The sequence below is a fragment of the Quercus robur genome, chromosome 6 (genome assembly GCF_932294415.1).
Source record: "Quercus robur chromosome 6, dhQueRobu3.1, whole genome shotgun sequence".
NCBI classification, from domain to species: domain Eukaryota; kingdom Viridiplantae; phylum Streptophyta; class Magnoliopsida; order Fagales; family Fagaceae; genus Quercus; species Quercus robur.
In genome coordinates, this window is record NC_065539.1 from 46,310,386 (window position 1) to 46,338,079 (window position 27,694).

Consider the following 27,694-nt stretch of genomic DNA (forward strand, 5'->3'; position numbering starts at 1 on the left):
CAATCCCATCACAAAAAAAGAAAAAGAAAAGAAAAAGAAAAGAAAAATGATGAGTGAGATTTGCTTCGAATTCTTTTCACAAATTATTATTATCCAATTACTAATCATAATTACTTTCTCCCTTCCATTTTTTATTTCTCAAAAGGAAGGTGATGAGTAGTAAGTAATTGTGAATTTATGTCATTATGTTGATCTAATTACAACTAGGATTTTTAAAAAAAATTTACAGTTAGTAAGATTTGGAAAAAGTCAATAGTTTTGTATCTCAATTGATTTCTTTGTCAATGGTCTAAATACTTAATTCCTCCCTATTGTAACTATCAAATTATTATAAATAAAAAATTTGAAAATTTTTTATTTTATGAGATCAGCTAATAAATCATCTTCTCATAATATGTGAGTCTCACAAAATTTTGTAGCCCACCAAATATGAGAAGTGCACTTCACATTCATAAAACAGTTATTTGAACCCTATTTTTTTTTTTTTTTGGAGAAAAAATGTTGGGCCTAATTTAGCTTAAACCTGTTCTCTAAAGAAAAATAAAAACCCTTAAACCTAGTTCTTAACGAAGCAGATCAACGACAGGGAAGAAAAAAAAATGCATGTCATTTTCTCTCTTTTTAACAACCAATTTTCAACATTATCAATAATTCCAATTTTACCTACATCATCATAGAGTTTCCACAACACACCAAACTAATAATAATAATAATTCGGGCTTAGAGCTTGTCAAGATTAATTGTTCTTTGTCCAATTTGAAATACGGAAAGATTCCCATTTTTCGTAATACATCCATCTTGATTCTTGAATCACCATTGCTTTTCTCCCAAGATAAGAATATTGGCAACACTCACTTCCTTATCAGCTTCAAACCACCATTTTCTTTTGCTCCTTATTCATGCGACAATTTAAATGTAGACCATCCAATTAAGATAAGCACGAAACGAATGTTAAAATAAGCATGGCTAATACCTAATAACCATCCAATTTATTGCCATTGACAAATGTTCTGGTTATCAAAGAAGCTGTGTGATTGAAGAAGCAGGAACCAGCAGCAAGAGCCAAGAGCTATGTAGGAAATGCCAATCTCATTTATATGGAAGTTTCTCAAGTTACATTTTTTAATCATCTTATAAGAAAGTTACTTGGTAACCAAATATAGTTTCGGCATGTCCATGATCTAAACCAAATAAGAAACATCAAAAACTTGCATATGGGGAATCTACTAAAATAAACTACATAAAAAGAACCAGATGTTTGGTCACAGATTACGGCCTCCAATCTTGGTAGCTTATTGGAAAATTACTATATGGATACAGCAATGAAATGAGTTGTTCATAATCCAGATGATCTGTTGGCATACTCCTGAACCAATGCCCCAAACAGTGAGGGCCTTTCAAGCAAACGAGATGGTTTATCAAATTCCTTTGCTCGTCCTGTCAATGAAGTAAAAATCCACAAAGTTAATCCACAAAAATAAAAAGAGAGGAGGATAGGGGGTTTGAATTTGGGAATTAGCCTCTCCAAAAGTTGAGTATAAGGTTGTCTATCAACCACCTTCCTAGACCTTGCAGAAGTGAGAGCCTTGTGCATTGGTTCTATCTTTTGGTTACAATATGAGTATATCGATCTGTAGCTAGGCATAGTTACACTATTAGGTCAATGATTTGCTAGGGGCTGAGGCAATGTTTGTGCACTTAAGGAGATACAGAGGAACAATTTTAGCTAAAAAGTTCAAGAAGTCTTAAAATCTATTAGACCATTTGCTCAATGTTGATAACTCTTTAGGGCATTCACATTGATGGTTGTAAAACCACGTAATGGCCAAAGCTTTTAGAATCTATGAAATGGTCAATGAAGTAGCACATAATGACTAATGTGAAGCACATACCAGCATCTATAACCAACACTCTATCACAGTCCATGACTGTGGGTATCCTGTGAGCAATACTGATGATTGTACAGTCTGCAAAATCCTCCCGGATGATCTTTTGAATTATAGCATCGGTTTGTGAATCAACAGAAGCTGTGGCCTCATCCATGAACAAGATTCGGCTACGCTTCAGCATGACCCTTCCCAAGCAGAGGAGCTGTCTTTGTCCTACACTCCAGTTGTCTCCACTATCAGCCACTAAAAAATACAGAAGGGCAAAAACTGTTAGCCAACATGAAACTTTTGTTTAAGTTTGACAGCATGAAGTAGTGGCAAGAGAGAGTGAGTGTGAAAGACCTGAAGCATCTAGTTTATCTGGCTTTGCAACAACCACATCTTTCAGCTGGCAGCGCTCAAGGCTCTACAGGAATAGAGAATTACAATTATTAATTTTTACAAACTTTAACAATACAGCTAAAAATTGCTAGAGCTCCATATATGTGCAAATATGCATACTGTTATGTAATTTCTCTATCTTTCACTCTAATTGTTACCTTTAGTCCCATAGCCCATGGCTGATTCAAACAAACACAAGTTCAAGTACAGATGATGGAGTATATACCTTCCAAATTTCTTCATCTGAATATAAACCAATTGGGTCTATATTGCTTCGAACCGTTCCTTGGAAAAGGACAGGATCTTGAGGAATGATCCCAAACCGAGACCTAAGATCATGAAGACCCAGCATGCAGATATCAATCCCATCAATTATAATTTTTCCACCAGAGGGCTCTACCAGCCTGAAAAACACTTGGATCAGAGTTGACTTCCCACTGCCTGTACGGCCAACAACACCAATCTTTTCTCCTCCTTGAATGCTCAGAGTTATGCCTTTGAGGACTAGAGGAGTATTAGGCCGATATCTAACCTGCTCGCCAAGTTTCCAAACAACATTTGAATCTAAAAAGGATTATAAGGAAAAGAACAAAAAGAGAAGTTTTTATTACATAACATGAAAGTTCTTTATTAAGTTTTCACTTTTATTTTGAGTGATGAATTCTATCAAGTTATATTTTGTAATTGGTTGGTATTAATAGTGAAGTGTTTGGTGCTTACTATACAATCATATAATAACTACATGCCTCCTATGTATATCGACAAAAAGTAACCTGCAAGTTCTTCAACTCTATGTTGCCATGGCTGGGCCAATTCTGAGAGGGAAGACAATTTGTGATATGCCATGCAGGTTCTGATGGAATGTTTGTAAACTGCTTTATTCTTTCAACTGAAACCATCCGGTTCTCAACAAGGCAACTTATATATATGGTCCAAAAGAGGACGCCATTCAGTGGCAGGCCATAGGAAAGAGATAGACCAATGTACTCTGTCGCATTAGCAGAACTATATTAGTAGGCTTACCCACCAAAACAACATGATAAAGAAAATACTTGTTAGCTTTTGAAAAGAAAAGGCCACAGGTTCTGACTTGTCAATGATAAGACTTAGAAATTCATCAACCATCATGCAATAAAGTGGCACCTGACAGGTACAATACAAATTAGCCAAGTTCATACATGCTCATACAAAGCACCATGTATAGTGTGAATTGTGTGATCGCCTAAGAACTTAATTTGAGCACTCTGGATTTGCTGCATATCAATGAGAGTGCAGAAATGGGAAGGTGAGACAAGATTTACAAATATTTGAAAGCCAAACAAATAAGGAAGTAGCTGATGGTCATAAAGGAAGAAATGAAAATGGACAATACCTGGCTTGATTATATTGCTTGGCAACAAGACCATTAACATGGTGGCAATACAAAGGAAAATGCTTCCAATTAGTTCCAAACGAAAACCCAACCACTCATTTGATCCATTGTTGTGAAAATCCATTCTCAGATTTGCATTGACCCTGTCAATATTTTCCTGACAAAAAATCCCTTGCTTCCTAAAACTGCGGATAGTCATAACACCAGTGATGGTCTCTGAGAAGTGATGAATAATTGGGGCTTTTGTAATGGAATCAAGGCGTGTCAATTCACGAGAGGATGCAAGGTAAAAACCCTGCATTCCAGAGATAAAGGATGTGTTAAACTGTGCTGACTGTTCTCTTGCTTGTTATACAGAGTCTGGATTTTCAATGCACCAGAATTCTCTACCACTAGTGTGGAAAATATGTCATATCAATTCTGGAACCAAGTTTATACAATTTGATAGAACTTAGGAAAAATCCTTGGAAGCTGATGTAAACAAAGCCAAGGAACAAACTGTGTGATACTTAATGGATGTATAAATCATTAGGTTTTGGATCTTAAAATTATTGCAATAGAAGATGAAAGTAACAAGTTAAGAGCTATCTTACCCGGTACCAGATATTCAACCAGACCAGTGGAATTATGAGGAAAACTGTTGGCCAAGCATACTGGCATGTAATGACGATAATGCTAAGCAATGTGAAGTACATTACAATTGCCATGCCCAGAAATAACGGAATGAAAAGATCAACATTGGCTTGATCGGTTGATGCCTGAAATTAGAAGCATTGTCAATTAAAAAATTACTAGCCAAAAATTTTACTTGTTCCTTTTTCTCCACTGACCAAAATGTTTTCATCAAAGACTAACTATAACAAAGTTAAGGCATCAAAACTCACACGACTAAGAATCCTTCCTGAAGGAGTGGTATCAAAGAATGACATTGGAGCATGCAGAATGCTATGGAGAAGTTGATTGAAGAAGCTCTGAGCTGTTTTCAGACCCAAAAAAGCAAAAACGAATGCTCTGACCATCACCAATACACATGAAACAGCTACAATGATTGAGTAGACATTAATGAACAGAGAAGGGCTAAAAACGTGATCTTCAGAAGTTTCATATGCAAGCCAGTAGTCACTAGACATCAGAGATGACTGCCACAGTAGAGTCAGAAGCAGTACAGTTGCCACTCCCCACCACCCATATGCTTCAGTGCAATATTGCCTGTACACATCAAAGCTGACACGGCCAGTTTCTCTCTCCTCATCTTCAATGAGCCTTGAAGTACCATTGGATTGGTCTGCAGGGCTGTTTTCACTGTTGGGCTCCTCTTGTCTTGGAGAGTTGTGGGGTGATTTTGGTGTTTCTTGAATATTTTTACCAGATGTGTTACCCTTTACAACAAGATCCATGGAAGTTTCATTGGCAGCTACAAGTGCACTGAAATCCATGCCAGATTCTAGAAGTTCTTCGTACATCCCAGATTGCACAATCATCCCATCTCGCATGACCTTTTCATTATGTATAACAAAATTATAGGAAGGCACTAAATAAAATTAACATATCTTCTGCAATGAAGGCAGTGACTTGTGTAATAATGCAACTCTAAAGATATTTTAATACAAAATTTAAGCTTCATAGGATCAAAGGCAGGGATGTATGAGTGGAAACTTTGAACCATTATTGTTCATGACTCAAAAAGTTGAGCGCCATTATAAGCCAATCAGGTGCAGATGATTTTATTTGTTTTAACAGTAATGTGAATCAATTAAGAGATTGTGTTCATAACCTGAACCTTGTTGAATAATAAGAATCTATATTGCTAATGCATGTGCTGAAGGATTGTTAACTGCACCCATGTCAAGTGTATATGAACCTTACTTGATCAATATGTTACAAATAACGGGAAGTTACCATGAAATTTGAAACATTGCATTTGTATAAGGAACCATGGGAAAGATCATCTACTTACAAATATAAGATTGGCATTATGCAAGAAGTCAACTTGATGGGTTACGAGTAAAATGGTCTTATCTTTGAGAGCTCCATGAACACATTCCTGAAACAAATCGTTGATGTTAGGATCCCCGAATTCTTCGCAGTGAAATTCAGAACTTCATTATAAATGTTAATATCATTTTGGAGTGATTTACATAACATTTTGTCTGGTGTTTTATTGGCTGAAGAGCAAGAGCTCATGAATACCAAAACAAAATATGTAATGTTTGATAACCTTTTTCCCTGGTTGGATTGATGCTACTTAATTTTAATTGAAAAAAACACTTGACTGCTAGTTGTAGTACTAGAAAGAAAAGCCCTCATGAAGAGGGTCACCAGCATATCGAGAGAGCAGCAGGTGCTACATGCAATTTGACAATAAACAGACATAGAGAGCACCACATGTTTCAAAAATTTATTAAATTTTGTTTCAACCTTAAATATTTCTGAACCAGTCTGAGCATCAACAGCACTAAATATATCGTCAAGAAGATAGATATCACAGTCCTGATAAATGGCTCTAGCAAGTTGTATGCGTTGCTTCTGGCCACCACTCAGGTTGATCCCTCGCTCTCCAATCTCAGTCTGGTCTCCAAACTCCATAACTTCCAAGTCCTTCTCCAAGCAACAAACTCTAATCACTTCCTTGTATCTCTCTGTGTTCATTGGCGAACCAAAGAGTATATTTTCTTGGATTGTCCCATTTCGGATCCATGAAGTTTGTGCAACATAGGCTGTTGTCCCACAAACTCTGACCTGTAGGAGAAAAATAACAGCCAAAGTACATGTCAACATCAGTATAGATGAAAGAATTTTATGTTACATTGTAGCATCTACAAGCATGTGTATGAATGGGATGCCTCATTTCTCAGCATGGCCACATGGAATAGGAGACGAACTTTTGGACGTTTGAGGACATTGAATACCCCATGCTGGTGCTGAAGCGTAATTTCCTGAATACTCTATATGAATGAATGGTGGCTTTGAGTGGCCATTCCTTTTCTAGTGTTTTAGATTTTATGGATAGCTGTACATTTCTTTAATTTTGCTGACTGCTGGTATACTAGGTGCTTTTGTTGTTTTTATTTCTTTTCATATCAATAAAGCTGACTTACTTATAAAAAAAAAAGGGCATGGCCACATGGAATATGCGTATACAACTGCAGGATGCTTCATGCTTCCGCAGCATGATGTTTACAAAAGATGGATTACAGGTATGTGTGATTATTAGAGCCCCTCATCTGGAGAAGCAGAAAAAACCAATCATTGCTGTTTAATTCATAAGAATACTAGCAAAAATAGTAGTTGGAATTAGTAAATTAGTCATGGTCTATGCATATGTTAATATGGAATAGCCATCATAGGCCCCAAACAACCAATTCTAACTGTAGAAGAGATTTTGCACGTCTTAACCTCATTTGATATATGTTATGAAAAAGACATACCTTTCCTCTGATTTTGTGCATTTCACCAAGAATTGCAGCCAACAATGAAGACTTCCCGGATCCAACAGTCCCAACAATTGCAGCAAGCTCCCCTTTCTTGATCTCCAGATTCAAATTTTTTAAAACCTCCTCACCACCTTCATCATCCCATGAGAAAACCCCATCTTTTACCTCCACAGCAATGCTACCATCAAAACCTGCCTCTCTCTCCACTGAAGCCTCATCCAGTTCCCTACTTTTCATGAATCCATCCAACCTCCCAAGGGAGATCATTGCTTGTGAAATTGAGATAAGAGACTGTGGGAAGTTGCGAATTGGCTCCTGCAGTATTTTAAAAATAGTCGTAGCTGTGAAAACAGTTCCAGCATCAAGAGGAATGCCCCAAAAAATTGCAACTGCAAATGCAAGAGCTGCTAATACAATTGGAGTACTCCAGAGCACGACCATGTTACAGGAGACTGAGTACATGAATTTGCCAATCCACCCAAACTCTGATTCACGAAAAGATTGTATTCTTTTACCAAAGTACTCCTCCCACGCTTGGAACTTGATCACACGCATATTATTGAGCATCTCATTTGTGGCCTTCATCCTTGAATCACGGTTTCTCATCACATTGTACTGGAAAATGTTGTTCTTTCTAGTGCGCATCAATACAAAAGCCAAAACTACAACAACTCCAATCAATGCTGCAATCATACACACACCAAGATAGCCATAAAGAAGTGCCAAAGCAACACCTAGTTGTAATGGCATCAACCATATGGCATGAAGCTGCATCATCATATCAGATAGCTGTTGAGCATCAACAGCCATGTAATTAACAATCTGGCCAACCCCATGAGCCTGCCGTGAGGAACATGATAATCTGAGCCCCTTCTTGTATAATGAGGTGATGAGGCTGGATCGAATGAGCATTCCTAGTTTCTGAGACTGGAAATTAAATTGGTGGGAACTAAGGACTTCAACTGTTTTTGCTATCAGGAGGATCAATACTAGATAGTATCCTTCATATGGGGAGCTTCTTTTCCCAGAGGTGAAGTCAACAAAACTTTGGATGAGGACTGGGCCAATGTACATGACTGCCAGCTTAACTATTGATAGAAAACCAGTGAAAGCAATACCTTTCCAGAAGCACCTAAGTAATGTGGTGCGAACTGGATGGTTAGAGTTTTCTTCTGGCTTAGGCCAATTCATTTCAAAGAGCTCCGACATCCTTTCAGCCCGAAGATCGGGTGGAAGTGAAGGAACTTCATCAATTTTAAGAGGGGATTGGTATCCCTTATTTAGTAATGGATTCATCCAAAGCCACGCCCCTCTAGAGAACAAAGAAGCTGAAGCATAGCCACTCACATTGGAACTTGTTGAAATTGATTCATACAAGTGTGTTCCTGAATTCACACCTGATTCTGATGGTCTAATCACACTAATCCCAGATGATCCTCGCAAGGCCACAATAAATAAAAACATGGATAATGGAAGGCTAACGAAGGAAAATATGTCATCCATTCTCAAAATAGGATCCAAGTTGCCTTTATAAATAGATATGAACCTAGTGATTGCTGAAACAGCTACTAAGCATGTAAGAAAAAAAATTGCCATCCAATAAATTCTAAGGAACATAGGATGCATAATAGCTTCAAATTTCTTCTCATGTGCAAGCAGGATGATAATTGCTACATGGGTTACTGCTTGAGCTATCCGAAACATAATTTCTATAGGCTTCAATGGTGAATGAACACTTGGAGTGAAGGATAAGATAAATAGGACTGTGTCAAGTATTGCAAGCAGAATTGTAACCAAAATAGATAATTTGTACCACATGGTGATTCTGCAATGAGATTCACTCCCCAGAAGTGGTTTACTGATGGAGGAACTGGATTCTCCATTGGAGCTGAATCTAGAATAGAGCTTTTGGATTGATACCGACATAAGGGTAAGCATGAACATGAAATCAATGGATGAAAACAGGACTCTTTGAGGACATGGAGATAAAAAGATGAATGTCAACCATTGAACGAAAACTAAAACAGGAGATGAATCATCTAGGGAACCAACAATGGAACTTGAACATGAAAGGGATGTGAACTTTGTAGCAGAAGACATTTTTCAAAGAAAAAAAAAACACCCCAAATTTGATGCTCAGTCACTGACCTTCTTCAACCTGCTTCAAGAAGTACATATATAACTTCTGTATTTCTTTACTAACACAGTTTTTGGAAAGTGGAATTCATGAACCCAAATGACACCCGTTGAAATAGAAAGAAATACAAGAAAATAAGCAAAGAATGTGAAATTTTTATGAAGGAAATCATGAACAGACAAAATCAGTTTACCCTTTATTGCATGGAGATCTGTGTCTCAACAAACTTGGTTGAAGCACCAAGCAGGTGAAGTGTCGAAGTTGTTTTTATGTGAGATTTGGCAACAGATCAAGAAAGTTACAAATGATTCATGCAAGATGAGATTTAAGTATAGACTGAAAAGTTAATGGCCTTTCCAAGAAGAAAAATAGAAAAAAAAAGATTTGTAGATTACATTGGTAATGGTTCAAAATCTTATAAGAACAAGGAAAAACTTACATAAAGATTCTTAAACGTTGTATCATATATTTTTCAATTCAATTCAATACGTGGTTATATTAAACTATGCAACATGAACTGTGTTATTTTTTTTCCTAAAAAAAATTTGGGATACCATGGGGAAGCGGTTTGGCGGCCTTGCCATGTGCAGTTGTTAATTTTTTGCATGGCATATAGTATGAACCATGATGTACATGCAGACAAGGTACTAAATGTAGTATAAGAATATTTTATGAAATGCTGATGCATAGAACTGAGATAGACTTCATTTTTTTTTTTGATAATATGGTTGACAACAATAAAGAGCAAGAGAACAAAAAAAAATAACAAAGGGACTCTTTTTTTTCTTTTTCTTTTTCCAAATTATATTTCTTAGTTCTTCATTATTTCCTGTCAAACATTAAAGAATCTGAAATCTAAGAACACTAAAGATTTAGTTTTACTTTTTTTTTGTCTTTTTGATGCAAGGATTTACTTAGATATACACTCATCATTTCACATGTTATTTGACTTATGGCGCTATTGGTAATCTTGAAATTGATTACTATCTAATAAGTCAGAAGCAAACCATGCACTACAAAGTGTCTTCGTCTGCTTTAACTGATGAATTTTTGTCCTAAGGGAATTTGGATGGAAATGGAAGTCAAATGAAATTGAGAGGAAGAGGCGGGCTCTCTCTCTCTCTCTCTTAAAATGTCGATTGTACACCGAATACATGAAATAAGAGTACAAAATGAGGACCACAAGGTATCAAAAAAAAGACCACAAAAAAATGGGCATAAGCAAGACCTCAGTGCTTAATAATCAATTTATTGGGTAGTAATATGTAAGGACCACAAATGGAATTTGAGTCTTCACAGTCGAGCTCTGCCATATATTAGATAATATTTGCTTCGTTCATAAGGTGATTCCACATTGACTCTTCTTGGAACTTGTCATTTAATAACACGAGAAGATAATGATTATTTTTACTAAAAAAAAGACAGTCCTAGAGAGCTTGCACACACTGACGTGTTCAAGTAACCACAACCGGGATTCCAGAAAGCTGTATGTGCATCTAGAATTGATTTGCATCTGTTGGAGAACGAGCATATCATTAAACATAACATTTAAATATTTAATGTAATCAGATCCAGCCACAATACCGTAAATCAGCAATCAGACTGTTCAACCTGGGTTTGTTTAACTTAATTACTCAAGCCGTAAGTACAACTTTTTAAAATTTCACTTTAAGTTGTTACAGGTTTTTAAAACTTCACTTAGGTTTTACTGCGTTTTAAAACTTCATTTTTTTTCTAAGTACAATAAAAGTATACACCTGTATTTTTACCAATTTCAGTAACAGAAGGTTAATCTAAACGAGGGCTCAGTATGATACAAGCTTGATATGAATTGTGCTCACATTTCCACCAAATTTATCTACCCACAAATGACTGATCAGATTATAGTTCTTTCACCTTAAGTCTACTTTTTGTTTCCTTTTTTGGTTGAGAATTGAGAACTTGAATAAAAAATATTCAACAATTTTTTTTTTTTTTTGGCTGAATAAAATTATTCAACATTGGTTCAGTCACATACAGCAGCGGCAGTTTTTTAAAGAGTGAGTTTCAGACATATTCCCGGACACAAGGTATCTCTGTAACAATACCAGCTGCTAGCCTGAAACAAATATTAGACTAAGAAATACTATTTTGACTGTTAAAGGATGATTTGATTATTTGTATTATATCTACAAAATACAAAGTAATATGTTGATTTCAACCAGCAGCCTAATTCTATAACGCGGTTAATTATGCCTGTGCTGCCCAAAACTTCAAAATGTAATACACAGATATCTTCTGCCCACTAGAACAACATTTTGCTTAACAAAAAAGTGGTAAAAGTAAACAAATCTAGACTTATTTTTTTTTTAAAGAGCAAAACTAGACATTGAGGATCACTAAACCTGCATAAAGTAACATTAGCAAAGTCATTTCCGATTCGTGTCCTTGCACAATGAAGAGACTCATCTAGTTGTGATTTTCATCTGAAACAAGTAAAAATACAAAATTAGCAATTTGACCTTGAGTGAAGCATTTACAGTATCACAGTTCAGATTAAACTACCCAGGTCATCCACCTTGTTACATTTCAGACAAGCTGCACAACAGCAGCCACACGTAAGGTCCCATTTTGGAGAAGATCAGCAAGCTCATCAAATAAAAGTGCTGTTCGCCAACCCCATCCCTTTGGAGCTTTTGGTAAAAGAGTGCCTGTTTGTTTGAAGCTTCCAAACACCATGACTTCCCGCTTTGATGGACAAATCAACTTAACAATGAAATGCATAAGAAACACAGAATTAGAATATGACAGTCATACAAATTATGTAAGACAAGCAGTGATTAAATTGACGGCAATTTACTTGGATACCTGATAACGGGCAGTAACCTTTTCACGAGAGTCCACATACATATGAACCTGAAAGCAAATGGTTAAACACTTAGTCTGGAGCTCTGCAAAGCACTAATTAATAACTTCGTTTATGGTATATATCAATCAAGACACTGACAAAATCTTTGGTGGCATTTGAGATTCACATGACCAATAGAACACAATAACAAAGGCGTGATTTTTTCTTCTTTTTTTTTTTTTGAGGAGAAGAAGAAATATTTTTCATTATTGCTATGAAAAACCATCTATTGCTCTGATAACCAGGAACATGGCTAACCTTTCTATGGGAATCCATTATCTCTGCTTTTCGACGGTGAAGAAATAAACCTAAATAGATAATATGAATTGCACTCAGTAAAGGCAACGAAATTTCTTATAACATTGATATTATAATAAAATAAAGAGTATCAAATTTCCATGGCATATCTTTACACAGCTTTAAGCATTACCAAGTGTTCGCCGTCCCTGAGGGTCCTCATCATTAAAAGCCTGAACGCTAACCTAAAAATTCAAAGAGGGAAATAAATTCTGTATCAGATCATTGCGAATAGATAAAGCCTCATTGTATATCTCAAGCTTATATATACACAAAAAAATTAGTAGATATTTTAACACCTTCCATAAAGAACCAGCATAAAAGACTTCAGGAGAGTGCTTGACTTGGCCATCACTGAGCCTGTGAACGTCCTCAAATTGCACCCTGTAAATCCAGTAGAGAATTAACACAACACATATTTGAGACTTTCTTAAGTTTAGCAGTCAACAATAAGAGGGAGTAGAGGACGTTGGACAGCTGCTAAAGCTCATTGCCAAAGAGAAAACTGCTATATATTAGCAGTAGACCAAACTAACTTAACAATCCAATCTGACCAACTTGAGATGGAGACATGAGAGCAAGAAGAATCATGGAACAGCACCCTAAAAGGGATAATAAGACTCTGCTTTGCTGAGTCTAATAAGGCTCAGGTGTGGAGCCTTCCCATGGACCAAAACTGCTCAAAAATAGAACACCATAGAAACTTCACTGACTTTATCATAAACTTTGACCTCTCTACGCTAAAAAAGAATTGGGAATAGTGGAAATCAGTTCACGTTCCACTTTCAAAGTCAGTCAAAACCAATTAATAGATTGTAGTTAACAAAACTTGATCAGCAAAAGATTCAACAGCAATACCTATTATCCTCAAAATATGAGAATTACATAACCAAATAGGAGGTGAAAATAAGTTATGCCAGTAACTGTATCCACAAGATCACAATGTCTGCAGTATGTAGAAGCCACTCCCTCTGACATCTTTTAAAATATAAAACTACCATACAAAGCACGTCCATAGCAACTGAAAGCAAAATTATGACTTACCCGAAGCGAAAAGGAGGAAAGTGACTTAAAGGTGTTTTCATATCCAAAGATATAGATGAACTGTCTGCATTTTCCCACTCAACCCCAACAGCATTCTCTGGTGACTCAAGCATCTGCATTGGGATACTGCTTGTACTTGGCCCTGCAACGGAAGTTCCAGACATTCTGCTCTGCGTATTGATTTCATACCCCCTCTCTGTTTGATCTTCATGAACATTAGTTACGTTACTCCCTCCTTGGCTTAGGCCAACCAAAGCTGTCAACCCATCTCCAGAAAGATCTCCACTGTGGTCAGGTCTTGCCTCTGAATCATCATTAGCAGGAGACTGCTGGCAGTTTCTGTTGCCCATGCCAAAAGGGACGCGTGAAAAGACAAAACGTGTTGGAGGCCAAGCAGTTGCAGGCACAAATGTAGTTCCACGTCCAATACCTGCAAGCCCATCAATAGGCCCCCTAACATGCACACGTACTGGTCTAAAGAGGCCATTTGCTTCACCTTGAGCAGATTCAGCAACATATACATTCCCCATGTTTCCAAGAGAAGTATTTTGATCATGCTCTTGCATGTAATATGCTGTGCTAGTGCCTCCATGTGAAAAACCATATGGCTGCCTACAATTGCATGCCATACTTGTGAGGCAGCAACTTCTGCATGTATCAGCACCAATTTCTTGTACCCTTTGGCTTAAAAGTATCTACACAATAGACATATATTAAAGAAAATATAAATTTGTTAAACAAAAGCACAGAAACAATGTGTAATCATAAATGCTTGTATCGGCAAAAGATGTCCAAACTTCCAGTGGTGGGAAATTGCAGAGTGGCATTGTAGCCACTCTGCTAGCTCCCATAGTGGTCCTCCTAAACTGAATCAGCCAACCCATACAAATTATGGCATCCTCAATTTCTTTTGAAAATCCCATACATGAGTAAATGACTAGGAGAATCACCATTGTAAAAAACTAGGTCACACCATGTTTGTGTCACATCCAAAGGGGCAACACTGTCACAGGAAGCATGGACTCTTCAAATTCCCCAATGTCATAAGCATTTTTATAAGGCACTGGGTATAGAAAATTAAAGAACAAGACCCAGAATCAGACCTGTAGCCAAAGACCGTCATTTACAGCTTTGCAAGGAAAACCCAATTCTTCAAGTTGCTTTCTCACATTTAAAAGGGCCTCAAAAGACATGTTGCTATATAAAAGACAACCCCCTTCAAATATATTAACGAATGCATCATATTCCTCCCCACGGACCCCAAAATTTCCTTTAGCATAACCCTTTAGTTGTCTCTTGCCCACAACCCTGCCACCCCATGAAAGAGAAGGCATGCCACATCTTCCCCAATCATTCATCATGAGCCCATTACTGGAAGAGTTCATTGAAGAGCAATGCCTTGATTGGTCCCTGGCATGCCAGCTATTGTTATTCAGATGGTAGCAAGAGCCTTCTTCAGATGGCCCTTCCATAGCCATTCCAGTGGTCCCCAGTCCACCTGCTCTAACACCTGTTGACACTTCAACAAAGGAGCATGAAGTTCTATATCCATCTATATCTGCCAATGAGGGACTCAATGATGAAGGCCCTTCCACGTTGCAGGGGTATCTTGGCTCCATATTCAAATGAGAGTATGCAGCCTCTTGCACCTGTTGGCTAGAATTGGAAACTCCTGTTTGACAATCAACCACACAATCTGCAAGCTCTACCAGAAGATTATGAGCAGCATCATGGCCTTCAACGTCATCTTTTAAACTCAAGTGTCCTAGTTCAGATTCCAACATTTTATTAGCGCAGCTATCCATAAAAATTTTTCCCTGTTCTTGAGGAGAATCAGAGTGACTATCCGTTCCAGTCTCAGAACCACAACTTCCTTGTTCAGAATGTTCTGCCTTGCAATGGGCAACTTTGTCAAGGAATGTGCATAATGCCAGTTCAAACCTTGAAAAAAATAAAAAATAAAAAAGCTGTTATCCATCTTTAAAGAAACTCAAGCTGAGAGACACAAACCTCAGAGGTTGTCAATACCCCTTACCGTTTCTCTTCACTAGGTACCCACAATTCATCTGAGGTTAACAATGCATGCAAGGTTTGTGAAGAAAGTTTAGGAAGCACCTATGCATGACAGGAAAATGCAGATAGTAAGTTAGACTGAACCAAAACCAGAAACATTTACTAAACTATGAAGTTGCAATCCAAATCATATGAATAGATTTTCAATCATGCTTTCAGATGTGGACAAAGAAAAAAAAAGTTTTTCAAATAAAATAGGTAGAAAAGAATTCCTGCGGTTCAAACAAACAAAAACAAAAATGAAAGTTGCATAGGAGCAGATAAATGTCCTAGATTCCTCAAAAAAAAAAAAAAAAAAAAAAATCTTAAAATTAAAAGAGTGTATCACATGATGTGAACACAAGAGATGCATTCTTTATCAAATTTCAACTTCATGTTTAATGACACTTAATGTCAGCCCAAAAGATTTTTTCAAAGACAAAGTATACTTCCTTGTCTTCCCTTCCCACATCCACCAGTTTCATATTTGTTAATATTGTCACATGTTGTCCCAAGTTAAAAGGAGACAAAAAGGAATAGCTACCCAAAACTCACATGCTGCAACAGCATGGTTATCTTTATTTAATACCTCTTTCAACTCCATGGCACCACTTTGACAAAGGTAGCCCCAGCAAGCATTTCTCACCCGCTCTCCATGTATGCCATAGTCTTGGCTCTCTGCAAAAACCTGAATTACAGGTCAATAATGTCAATAATTCAAAGAGGCTGATAGCATATAGTTGTATTAGGTAGTAAAAAGAGGCTGCATGAGCATCTTGAACCTGATATGCTAAGAAGTTGGAAGTCCATAATTCGGATATGATAAAGTCTGTGCATATTGCACACAAATCCTGCATGGAAAAACATCAACTTTTAATCAAAATGCACTGCTTTCAAAAGAAAAGGATTAAAGTAGAATGATCCACCCAGAACGTGGAATCTTTGGTATGCAATGAGGATGAAAGATTCAGTACTGCCCATTATAAAGAACATACTACCTGAAGGTCAAGGAAGGAAGCAGCAGCTAGGACTCGAAATGCATTATTATCAGTAAGCTTAGGATGGTGTCCATACAGATATGCCAAAGCCGTTGCAATTGCTTCGCCATTAACATTTTTATCATCTACATGCAAGGTCACAATTGGAGCATTGGCTTCTTTCCAATGACCGTGAAGCATATTCCTACCAGAAACATGAGATGTCAGAATATGAAGTCATCAAGCGTGACTTGTAAGCATTAGCACTTAATAGACCACTATATATAAAATAAATCAGAAAAATTTCAGTAAGTGAAATTATTTTCCCCTAAATTCTCATCAATATGCAAAATGGTGCATTTTTCCTTTTTACTAAATTCATGAAGGGGAGGGGGGTAATGAAATACTGAATTCTTCAAAGGTGTGTGAATACTTCAGTCTTCTACTGGATGCTAATTGCCAGTACAACAAGCCATAATTCCTGGAATCATCCCACTAAATCCATTTCTTTTCTACAACCTATTTATCCTTGTTTCTTCTCTTTCATCTAATTTTCTTTTACACCATTTCACAAGCATTACATCCAAAAACATAGTCATACTTATAGAAGCCTCCTGTACCATGGGTTAATTACAATTTACCCACCTACCTAAGGTTTGGGTCAAATTCGATTCACCAACCTACGGTTTAATAAGTTTCCACTTTCCTACCTAAGTTTTAATTTTGTTTGTTTTTTATACATGTATTTAATGTATTCAGATTGTAATAAGTTGCCAAGAGCCTTGTAGCTCAAGGACATTGCCTGATCTCTCTAATTAGGAGGAATTCAAAATAAAAAAATTGTAATAAGTTGTCTATTTTGTTTTCTAGACCTGATTTTCAAAGAATGTGATTTAAACATGCAACTCTTAGTGATTTTGAGCTAATTTTGCACAGCAATGTGACCTCAGGTAGGTTTAGATATAAATGCAACTTTTTAAACCATAAATTGGCAAATCAAATTTGGCTCGAACTACAAGTAGGTAAAGTGTGATTAGCCTTCTACTCAATTGAAAAGCATAGAGAATGCTAAAACTTAATAAATTAATGATTGCAATATTGATTCAGAATGAAAAGCAAACACAATTTGTATGCCTTTGCAGTATAGTAACACAGCTTTAGATCGTTCGCTTAATTTCTATCTAGCTAAGCTAAAATGCTTCTTTTTAAAAGTAATAATTTTATTAGAGCTACGCTAAAATACCATTTACACTTCTTCTAAACCGATCCTGTCCCATTACTATGAAAACTTGCATTTTTAAAGCCACAAGTATTACAACAATATCATCGTAACCTTTTGCCAACATCCATTAGAATTTTACCATCGAACCACGCATAAACGACGCCATCTTGGACATAAAAAATAGAAGAAAAACATCATTTTTAGGCGGTTTAACAACGAAAATGTGATGGAACATAACAAAATGGGCACATTGTCATCATTACAATAGTTTAGCATACGTAAATTGCAAGTCTTGAAAGCCACGGGACCCAATTAGAAGTGACCCCAACATTCAATAGCAACAATCCACACACACACACATATATATCAATAAAAAATTAAAATTGTCTAGAATAAATTGAATAATAGAATTACAATTCAACTCAAATTAACAAAAAATCTAAGAGTTGCACACATTTGTCTCAAATTACCAAAAGGCCAGCCAAATTCGCTTAAATTACGATCAACATAGTGGAGACAGTTGGAAACCTAAAAAGTTTTCACTCACATTTGTGTTTCCAATTTCAAGAAATTTACAAGCACCGAATCGAATTGCCATAAGAAATTGCAAAAATTACAATCAGACCTGAAGTAGGAGCTGCGAGAGAGGATCAGACGGTGGAGGCGGTAGGTGGAGCCCATGGCGTTAACGACGATATCGGAGAACGAGCCGGAGTTGAAGCCCTCCATCTGAATATGGTCGCAGAGGGAGGTGAGGTTGCAATCCAGTGCGCGGAGCTCCACGCTGCTCCGGTCGTTGTCGGAGTGCTGCTGCTGCGACTGCGACTGCGATTGCGATTGTGAGTGAGTGTGGGAGTGCGAGGGCGGGATCGTCATTTTCATCTGGGGCCCGTAGGACCGGGTTTTCGGGTACTGGGGCTCCATTCGGGTTGGGATTTTGGTTTTGAAGAAGGGGAGGGAGGGAAATGGAAGTGAGTGTTGGTGGTGGTGGTGGTTTTTGCTTTTGGATCAGAGAGTCATCGGTGAAGGAAGAAAGTCTTTAAACAGTTGAGAATTTAATTGGTTACGTGTGTATGGGGCTGTTAACTTTTTATATGCGTCTGGAAAGCATAAATGCTTTGCAGATAAACGGTGCGTTTTGATAGGATATTTTTGGATAGTTTTTGAATTTTTCTAAGTTTTTTTTGAAGAGGAATTTTTTTTTTTTTTTCTAAGTTTTGGATCAAAGAAAAATTATCTTTTAATTTCCTTTATTTAGCTTATTGTGAGATGGAGTTGTTTTCTATCTCATGCCAAACTAAATAAGGAAAATCAAATGATAGATTTTCAATCTATTTTAAGGTTGTTATCAAATATAGAAAAATTTGATACTTTTTTGCAATTTTTTTTTAAATAATATTTATTTTTCATAAATATTAATGTCAAACAAACGAAGACTAACTAATCACTTCTTTTTTTTTTTTTTTTTATGTTTTGCAAAATTATAGACTACACTTCCATATATAAGGCAATTGCTTAGGGGCCTGTTTGGATGGAGGGGAGAATGAGGAGGAGTGGAAGAGAGTAGAGTAGAGTTGGCTAAAAATAAACTAATTTTGGGCTAAATCTACTTTATTCTACTCTACTCCCTTTCCCTTCCCCTTAATCCAAACGGATTATAAATCCCCAAGTAATTTTGTCCTATAATATATAATATTGTACTTATATAGTAATTTTAAGTAAACTATTTCTATTTATACATAATAAAAAAGTAATAAAATAAATGTATTTCTTTTTCTATTTTGATTCCAGTTAAAATAAATACTATGGATTTCTGTTAAAATAATTTTAAGCTTCCACAAGACACAAATTTGTCATTGACTGGTCGTTTTGTGAAATCCAAACGTAAGTTGGACAATTCTAAGAGAAATTCTGGTGCCACACCCAAAATCACAACTTTACCTACAACTCGTCCATGTGGTGAGTTGTAGTTAGTGGAGGGGTGATGGTTGGTCTATGTGAGGACACTCCTCCACCAACCACAACTCACCACATAGATAAGTTGTGGTTAGTGGAGGGGTGACGATAGGTCTATGTGGGGACATTCCTCCACCAACCATAACTCACCACATAAAACAAGTTGTGGGTAAAGTTATGGTTTTGGGTGTAATACCATAATTTTTCCAATTCTAGACTAAGATACCTAAAATATAGGAATAAAATTAAAACGTTTAGCAAATAGCAGATGTTTTGCACAGGAGAAAAATAAACAGGGGAATGGAACTAAAACATTTTCAAAAACTCATGTTTTCAATTGATTTTTTTTAAAAAAAAGTAATATTAAAGGTGTGTTTTGATACCACTTATTTTGTTGAAAACTAAAAAACACTGTAGCAAAATAATTTTTAAATGTGTAAATAGTACTGTGGACCTAGTTTTAAAGTTTTTTTTTTTTTCTGAATAAAGTACTTGTGGGTCTCGTGAACAGTGCATGAGACCCACTGGAAAAGCAAAAAAAAAAAAAACGCTCTTCTCTTCCTGCACGAGACCCACAGTGCACGTTCTAGAAAAAAAAAAAAAAGCCAAAATGCCAAAATGCAAATGCTGGCCTTTATTAGCTATATCCAAACAGGTACTAAATTTGAAACCACACCCAAAAAAAAAAAGTTTTAGATAATTAAAAACCTAAGCCCAAAGTTTTGCACAGAAGAAAAATACACAAGGGAGTGGAACTGAATTCAAAAATTCATGTTTTCAATTGATTTTTTTTTAAATAATATTAAATTTGAAACCACACCAAAAAAAAAGAAAAAGTTTTAGATAATTAGAAAAACACACAAGGGAATGGAACTGAAACATTTTCAAAAATTCATGTTTTAAATTGATTTAAAAAAATTATATTAAATTTGAAACCACATCAAAAAAAAAAAAAAAAAAAGATAATTAAAAGTCTAAACCCAAAAAGGCTTAGGCCTTTTGGGTGACCCAATTCCCAAAAGGCCTAAGCTCAATTAATATGTATTTAATTATGTTATATAAACTATTAATTCTTTTTATTGTTATTCAATGTGGGACTTCCTTATAGGAAGTCAAGAATAGCATTGCTAAGTTGGATTATTCAATTGTTGTCTTCCTTCTCTGGGTTTCTTCACGCAATCTTTTATTTTTTATTTTTTAGCTTAAAGAATGTTTGCATATATGAATTTTGGGAGTTTTTACAAAATAACACTGATTTTTAAACAATTTCATTAGTTACACGTTTTCAAACTTATTTAGGAAATTAAAACACATCGAGTGCAATAAACCCGAAACGTTCTTTTAAATTGAAATTGAGCCTTACAGACTCGCAGTGTGGGTTGAGGTTTCAGTGACGAAAGAAGAAGCTCGGACCTCGCAGTGTGGAAACAGATTTGTGTGGGTGTTGAGGTTTCGGTGATTTCGGCGAGGAATGGTGTCATATGGGAATTTAGGCCTGGGTTTTGATTTTAAGGGCCGGGGTTTATCTTGGCCCAAAAAGAGCCCATGACATAACGAGTTGAAACGGCGTCGTTGGCCTGTGAAGTGAAAATTTTACAGGTTTCCAGTTCCAGTTGCTCAGTCTCAACTCTCAAGTCTTACCGTTCGGACTTTGGTCTTGGCTCTACTCTCTCTCTCTCTCTCTGTCGCAGATTTCCGAGTAAACCCTAACTTTCTGGCTCTTCTCTAATTCATCTCCAAAGTTTTCCTGGTATGTAATATCTGAAAATTAACTCTATCATTTCACTGTATATTTAATCCAACATTTTCGATTTCTAAGATCAAATTTTTGAATCGAAACTATTCCCAATTTCGTGTAGTGAATAATGATATCTAATAAATTTAACTAACTAATGCCCGAGTGAAATAGTTAACGCCTTGTTTCGTTGCTGGGAAAAAAACCGTATACTATTAAGCTCTTTAAAAAGGATTTCTGCATTTGGAATATAGTATTTATTTTATTAAATGAAATTGAAGTTCTTTACTCTCAAAGTTGTCCTAAGTTTGATCAATGTATGCTAGAAATTGTAGAGGAAGCTCCTTTATAGGCTATTCTATGTGCTATGCAATTTTAATGGCTTTTTATTTAGAAAAAGTTCTCATTTTGATGAATAAAATAACTAGATTTTATTAGCCTTTGTATGTCTTTAATTTTTTTTTAAGATATGGAAATCTTGCTTAATCATTTACTTTTAAAAATACAAATAATATGTCATAGCCTTGTCTTTAAATTTTTTTTTTTTTTTTGGTTGAAGATTCTTGCATTGTGTTAAGTTGATGAATGTCTATCGCTATCAGTGTATATATGTTAAAATTTAAGCGCGCGTGCGCACACACACGTATATATTGTTGGCTTGAGATTGAGCTCTAGCTCAGATGGCATCTCATCTCACTGTAAGAACAAGGTGAAGGGTGAGGGCATGGGTTCAATACCCTATAGGTGTGTGTGTGTGTAATTACCAATCAGGAAAAACAAATTTATAAGTAATTTTTTTAGGGATTCACTTATTGTGTGTGCTCTTCTTGGTATCTCTCTATGAAATGACCTTTTTTTTTTTTTTCAAATATAGATTTGTACTAATAAAGGGTATCATAGAGGGCGAGACATGCAGACATGAAGATGCTCTTAAGGAACCGAGGTAATTTTCTTTTTGCGTGTGTGTGTGTGTGTGTGGGGTTCGATATCTAGTAGTTGGGTTTTTTAAGGGATTCTCTTGATATGTTTTTTCAAAGTTTGTTGTCTGCTATAAGCATGTTTATTTGTTTCTTTCAATTACTTCTTTATCAATAATGCAGTGGGCTGAATGGTTAAAAAATATCTTAGCAGTTAAGTTTCAAACTTAGGTAAACAAGGTGGAGATTATAGCTATTTGGGCATCTTGTAGGTGGTGTTGGTTATAATAGGATGGGGGAATTAGATATCATGACATATAATGGGTCAAATTTTGCATCAGCTAACTAACCATAGAGTTCTTCCTAATGGTTGTTTGGCCGCTTACCCTTGCATGTCCAATCTGGGATGTAGAGCAAAATTATACATAGGGGAGACATTGTGTTGCAGTTTCCCATTTATCATATTCTTTTTCAATTTTTTTTCCTCCCATATTCATATGACTTGACAATTAGCTTTGTTTTTGGTGGTGCAGGATTAATCTATCAAATTGATTTGAAGTGCAGTCACATTTACACCTCTTTTAAAAAGTTCTCATCATTGTATAATGGGCCTTCTGAGGTGGATGGGAAAGTTGTTTCCTTTCTGGATGGGGCTAATAGAGAAAGTTCAAGAAAAGTTGAGGGTGTGAGACAGGTACTGGATAATGTGTGCCATATATTGGAAAGTGGACCGTGGGGACCAGCCCTTGAGGATGCTCTATCTTTGTTAGACGAAAAACCAAAACCAGAACTAGTTATTGGAGTCTTAAGGAGGCTGAAGGATGTCAATGTAGCAGTAAATTATTTTCGGTGGGCTGAGAGAAAAACCGACCAAGCACATTCTCCTGAAGCATACAATTCACTTCTCATGGTTATGGCTAGGGGTAGAAAGTTTGATTGCCTGGAAGAGATTCTTGAAGAAATGAGTATTGCAGGATTCGGTCCATCTAATAACGTGTGTATAGAGTTAGTTGTAAGCTGTGTCAAGTCTCAAAATCTTAGAGAAGCTTTTGATCTAATACAAACCATGAGGAAGTTTAAATTCCGTCCCGCATTTTCGGCTTATACAACTCTGATTGGTGCTTTATCTGCAGTTCATGAATCCGAACGTATGCTCACTCTTTTTCACCAAATGCAGGAGCTAGGTTATGAAGTAAGTGTGCATTTATTTACAACTCTTATTCGTGTATTTGCCAGGGAGGGCCGGGTTGATGCTGCTCTTTCCCTGCTGGATGAGATGAAGAGCAACTCTTTTGATGCTGACATTGTTCTGTATAATGTTTGCATAGATTCTTTTGGTAAGATTGGGAAGGTGGATATGGCCTGGAAATTCTTTCATGAGATGAAATCTCATGGCTTGATGCCTGACGATGTGACATATACTAGCATGATAGGGGTTCTCTGCAAAGCTGATAGACTGGATGAAGCTGTGGAGCTATTCGAACAGCTGGATAGCAGCAGGAAAGTCCCTTGTGTATATGCTTATAACACCATGATCATGGGTTATGGCTCAGCTGGAAAGTTTGATGAAGCGTATAGTTTACTTGAGAGGCAAAAACAAAAGGGGTGCATTCCGAATGTGATTGCATATAATTGCATTCTCACTTGCCTTGGAAAGAAGGGGAGAGTGGAAGAGGCATTACGGATCTTTGAGGAGATGAAGAAAGATGCAGTACCAAACCTTCCAACCTATAATATTCTAATAGACATGCTTTGCAGGGCAGGGAAACTTGAGGCTGCTTTGGGTGTTCGGGATGCCATGCAAGAAGCTGGCTTGTTTCCTAATGTTATGACTATCAACATAATGATAGATCGACTCTGCAAAGCTCAAAAACTGGATGGGGCTTGTTCTATATTTGAAGGAATGGATCACAAAGTTTGCACCCCAGATGCTGTTACATTTTGTTCTCTTATAGAAGGCCTGGGCAGACATGGTAGAGTGGATGATGCCTATAGGCTATATGAAAAGATGCTAGATTCTAATCAGATTCCAAACGCTGTCGTTTATACATCACTTATCAGTAACTTTTTCAAGTGTGGCAGGAAGGAGGATGGTCACAAGATATACAAAGAAATGATTCATCAGGGCTGTTCTCCTGACCTGATGCTTCTTAATACCTACATGGATTGTATTTTCAAAGCTGGTGAGACTGAGAAAGGAAGGGCTTTGTTTAAGGAAATAAAGGCTCAAGGATTCATTCCAGATGTTCGGAGCTATTCAATCCTAATTCATGGCCTTGTCAAAGCAGGTTTTGCAAATGAAACATATGAGGTATTCTACTCAATGAAGGATCAAGGCTGCATTCTGGACACCCGCGCTTACAACACTGTTATTGATGGATTCTGCAAGTCTGGTAAGGTTAACAAAGCTTATCAACTGTTGGAGGAAATGAAGACAAAGGGTCACCAACCCACTGTTGTTACCTATGGCTCTGTCATCGATGGGCTTGCTAAGATTGACAGGCTTGATGAAGCATACATGCTCTTTGAAGAAGCAAAGTCTAAAGGAATAGAGTTAAATGTGGTGATATATAGTAGTCTTATTGATGGGTTCGGGAAGGTGGGTAGAATTGATGAAGCATACCTAATCATGGAAGAGTTGATGCAGAAGGGTTTGACCCCTAATGTATACACTTGGAATTGCTTGCTTGATGCACTTGTGAAAGCAGAGGAAATTAATGAAGCTCTTGTCTGCTTTCAGTCACTGAAAGACTTGAAATGTACCCCCAACCAAGTAACTTACAGCATTCTCATAAATGGTCTCTGTAGGGTTAGAAAATTTAATAAGGCCTTCGTGTTCTGGCAAGAGATGCAGAAGCAAGGGTTGAAGCCCAACACAATCACGTACACAACCATGATCTCAGGACTTGCAAAGGCTGGAAACATAGTAGACGCTAGTGGGCTTTTTGAGAGGTTTAAGGCAAGTGGTGGTATACCGGATTCTGCTAGTTATAATGCTATGATAGAAGGGCTAAGCAATTGTAATAGAGCAATGGATGCATATGTACTTTTTGAGGAAACTCGGTTGAAAGGTTGTAATATTCATACCAAAACTTGTGTCGTTCTTCTGGATGCATTGCATAAGGCTGACTGCCTTGAGCAAGCAGCAATTGTGGGTGCAGTGTTGAGGGAAACAGCAAAGTCTCAACATGCTTCAAGATCTTGGTAATGTCAGGTTGTAGATTTTGTAACTTACTGGAGGTTTCAGTTTATGTGGTTCTCTCAGTAAGAAGGTATGCCATAATTTTTTCTTTCTCATCTTATTGATGAAGAAATTTGTGGAAAAGAGAGAGTCCTGTTCATGAATACTCTTCCTTGCATCAATTCCTTTATTAGGCTGAAGTTTCTACATTAATCCCTTATTTGATCAGTAACTATTGAAATTATAAGATGTAAAAAACAAATCTTTGTTTGCAACAAGGCTTACACAGGCAGCAGGGTGGCCTTTCCATAAGTCCAAATTCATATTTGATTCAAATACAATGCCTTTACTGGTTGAAGTTTTCAGGTGTTCAAAACATAGGATGGTAAAATGTAACAGGAATCTGCTGGCCTGCATAACTGTGTTCAAAACATAGGATGGTAAAATGGTATTTAAGTTAGAAGTAGCAAGGTATGTTTCATATTTAACTTGGTTAACTCCATTTAGATTTCTTATTTATAATGATGTTCACATGTTTTTTATTTTGCTATCTTCTATCCAGCAACAGTGGACATGCTTTGGTTTTGTGGAATTTGAATCTGCCAGTTTGTGCAAAGTGCTATTGAGGTATTTACTTTTCTGTTTTATATTCTTTGCCACCTAATTTGTTGTTATCTTGTATATTGGGGATTAACCTTTTAATCAACAATAACTTACCTGCCTAAATTACCATTGTACAGTCTAAGCTTCATTCTCACATTTTTCACCAAGCAAGGACACACAAAACTTCATCCTCTGTTTTTTGTATGGCTGTCATGATTAACTTTCCGTACTTTGTGGATATGTGTGGTGCGCATGTTAACTTAATGCTGTGAAGTAACTTATGTGTTTTTGTCTCATGGATTTGATTATTTTATGTAATGAGAGCCTGGAGTCTTTGAGTGCCTGCTGGATGGGCCATGGCTACCTTTGTGCTGTTTTTTTCATATGGTTGGAATTCATGGTCTGCTGTTTCTTGCAGCTAACAATGACTGAGGGAGGTTTTCAGGACGGGCTGTTTATTGAAATGATAGCTTTAGGGGCGGTTGAAACTTCATTGGTGGGAATTTTAGCGGAGGCCGGGGCTATGGGAGAAATGACTTTTAGAGGCAAGGTGATTTCTCAAATCAAACTCGGGGTAATGCTGGACGGAATGAAGAAACTGGCCACAGGGTCTACCAAAATGGTGGATGGAAAAGCCACACACCAAGCCAATCAAGGCAGCATGAGCTAGGCTATGACTGCTCCTTTTGCTCCAGTTTTGTTGAGAATAGTACCTTTGTCTTTTGATTACATAGGAAGTTTATTCAAACAGCGGCATTCTAGGGTTTTTTTTTTGGCTCAAGAGTTTTTAACTTTTTGGTAGTTTTATTTTTATTTTAGTTTCTCGGTCAAATTGGAAAATTTGTAACTACATTATTTTTGGAATAATTTTTTTGAAAGGTTAATTAGTGATATGCTTAATCTAATTGTGTGCTTGTCTCCTTGTTTTGATCAATTGCTTATTGCACAAAATTCTGTGCACTAGCTAATTACACACTTTCTCTGCACAGCTTTTTATAACAAAAGAAGTTTACAAGATGATTTACAAGCTTCAGCTAAAGCTCAAAGAAGTGGTACTATAAGTAGATTAACATTTTTAACCATTGGTGATATATCAGTACAATTTATCATAGTATACCTTAAACGATCATGATCAATGTATATTCATTATTTTGAACTTGTATAAGTAGATTCAACATTTTTAACCATTCGCCTGTCTCTATGTATTTTTTGGAAGTTAGAAAAAAAAAAAAAGTTTTAAATTTTTACTTTTTTTTTTTTTTTTTTTTTTTTTTCATTTTACGTTGTGCCAAACACTGAAAAATATTTTATACAACATTTTCATGTACACTACCAAGCATTGTAAAATGAAAATATTTTTCTGCAAATGTTTTACATGTAAAATATTTTACCTTTGCAAATATTTTACATCGAAATAAACAGAACAAAGCATTAGTGTCATTTTTTGGCACATGGATAGATAGTGAAGCCCCTTATTCAAGGTTGTTTGGCATAGGAGAGACATGCAATATGCAATAATGAACCTTAGCCGCAAAGGTCAAAATGCCTGATCGTTAAGTCTTACATTCTTGTCTACTTTCTGATGTGAGTCCACCCTCTAACGGTTTCTC

General features: G+C 36.5%; 3 protein-coding genes across 7 annotated transcripts; 1 reads left to right on the forward strand and 2 right to left on the reverse strand.

Annotated features, from left to right (window-relative positions):
- Positions 1-1,074: 1,074 nt before the first annotated feature.
- On the reverse strand, positions 1,075-9,587 carry LOC126689051 (ABC transporter C family member 14-like). Its single transcript, XM_050384073.1, has 11 exons — positions 7,071-9,587; positions 6,061-6,381; positions 5,600-5,686; positions 4,527-5,138; positions 4,236-4,400; positions 3,643-3,937; positions 3,044-3,258; positions 2,497-2,802; positions 2,232-2,295; positions 1,893-2,132; positions 1,075-1,437 (listed from the first exon to the last, which is right to left on the reverse strand). Exons 1-11 carry the CDS (start codon positions 9,174-9,176, stop codon positions 1,337-1,339), a joined length of 4,512 nt encoding a protein of 1,503 aa, XP_050240030.1. The 5' UTR covers positions 9,177-9,587; the 3' UTR covers positions 1,075-1,336.
- A 1,754-nt stretch (positions 9,588-11,341) lies between these two features.
- On the reverse strand, positions 11,342-18,760 carry LOC126689052 (uncharacterized). Of its 3 annotated transcripts, none has more exons than XM_050384074.1 (13): positions 18,318-18,760; positions 16,492-16,675; positions 16,276-16,344; positions 16,083-16,181; positions 15,477-15,556; positions 14,545-15,382; positions 13,442-14,136; positions 12,697-12,781; positions 12,531-12,582; positions 12,359-12,408; positions 12,061-12,108; positions 11,771-11,958; positions 11,342-11,678 (listed from the first exon to the last, which is right to left on the reverse strand). In XM_050384074.1, exons 1-12 carry the CDS (start codon positions 18,614-18,616, stop codon positions 11,782-11,784), a joined length of 2,676 nt encoding a protein of 891 aa, XP_050240031.1. In that variant the 5' UTR covers positions 18,617-18,760; the 3' UTR covers positions 11,342-11,678; positions 11,771-11,781. The 3 variants fall into 3 exon arrangements, with proteins under 3 accessions (XP_050240031.1, XP_050240032.1, XP_050240033.1); XM_050384075.1 differs by having other exon boundaries at positions 11,758-11,958; XM_050384076.1 differs by lacking the exon at positions 18,318-18,760 and having other exon boundaries at positions 16,083-16,171; positions 16,492-16,571.
- A 2,237-nt stretch (positions 18,761-20,997) lies between these two features.
- LOC126689053 (pentatricopeptide repeat-containing protein At3g06920) lies at positions 20,998-26,989 on the forward strand. 3 transcript variants are annotated; one of them, XM_050384079.1, is made up of 6 exons: positions 20,998-21,398; positions 22,258-22,326; positions 22,834-25,572; positions 25,841-25,952; positions 26,044-26,108; positions 26,503-26,989. In XM_050384079.1, the coding sequence occupies exons 2-3, from the start codon at positions 22,302-22,304 to the stop codon at positions 25,506-25,508; spliced, it is 2,700 nt and encodes an 899-aa protein (XP_050240036.1). In that variant the 5' UTR covers positions 20,998-21,398; positions 22,258-22,301; the 3' UTR covers positions 25,509-25,572; positions 25,841-25,952; positions 26,044-26,108; positions 26,503-26,989. The 3 variants fall into 3 exon arrangements, with proteins under 3 accessions (XP_050240036.1, XP_050240035.1, XP_050240034.1); XM_050384078.1 differs by having other exon boundaries at positions 20,999-21,398; positions 25,848-25,952; XM_050384077.1 differs by having other exon boundaries at positions 20,999-21,398; positions 22,834-25,952.
- The last annotated feature ends 705 nt before the right edge of the window (positions 26,990-27,694 follow it).

Bases quoted from the DNA above. Each gene is read 5' to 3' on its own strand.
- LOC126689052 (XM_050384074.1), bottom strand. From the start codon at position 18,616: ATGGAGCCCCAGTACCCGAAAACCCGGTCCTACGGGCCCCAGATGAAA. The intron at 16,676-18,317 runs GTCTGATTGTAA...TGTTTCTGGTAG, and splicing joins TCTCGCAGCTCCTACTTCAG to GAATATGCTTCACGGTCATT. The intron at 15,383-15,476 runs GTAAGGGGTATT...ATTTTTTTCAAG, and splicing joins GTACCTAGTGAAGAGAAACG to GTTTGAACTGGCATTATGCA.
- LOC126689053 (XM_050384079.1), top strand. From the start codon at position 22,302: ATGAAGATGCTCTTAAGGAACCGAG. The intron at 22,327-22,833 runs GTAATTTTCTTT...TTGGTGGTGCAG, and splicing joins GATGCTCTTAAGGAACCGAG to GATTAATCTATCAAATTGAT.
- LOC126689051 (XM_050384073.1), bottom strand. From the start codon at position 9,176: ATGTCTTCTGCTACAAAGTTCACATCCCTTTCATGTTCAAGTTCCATT. The intron at 5,687-6,060 runs GTTGAAACAAAA...GATTTGTTTCAG, and splicing joins CTGGTTCAGAAATATTTAAG to GAATGTGTTCATGGAGCTCT. The intron at 4,401-4,526 runs GTGAGTTTTGAT...TTCTAATTTCAG, and splicing joins CAGGAAGGATTCTTAGTCGT to GCATCAACCGATCAAGCCAA.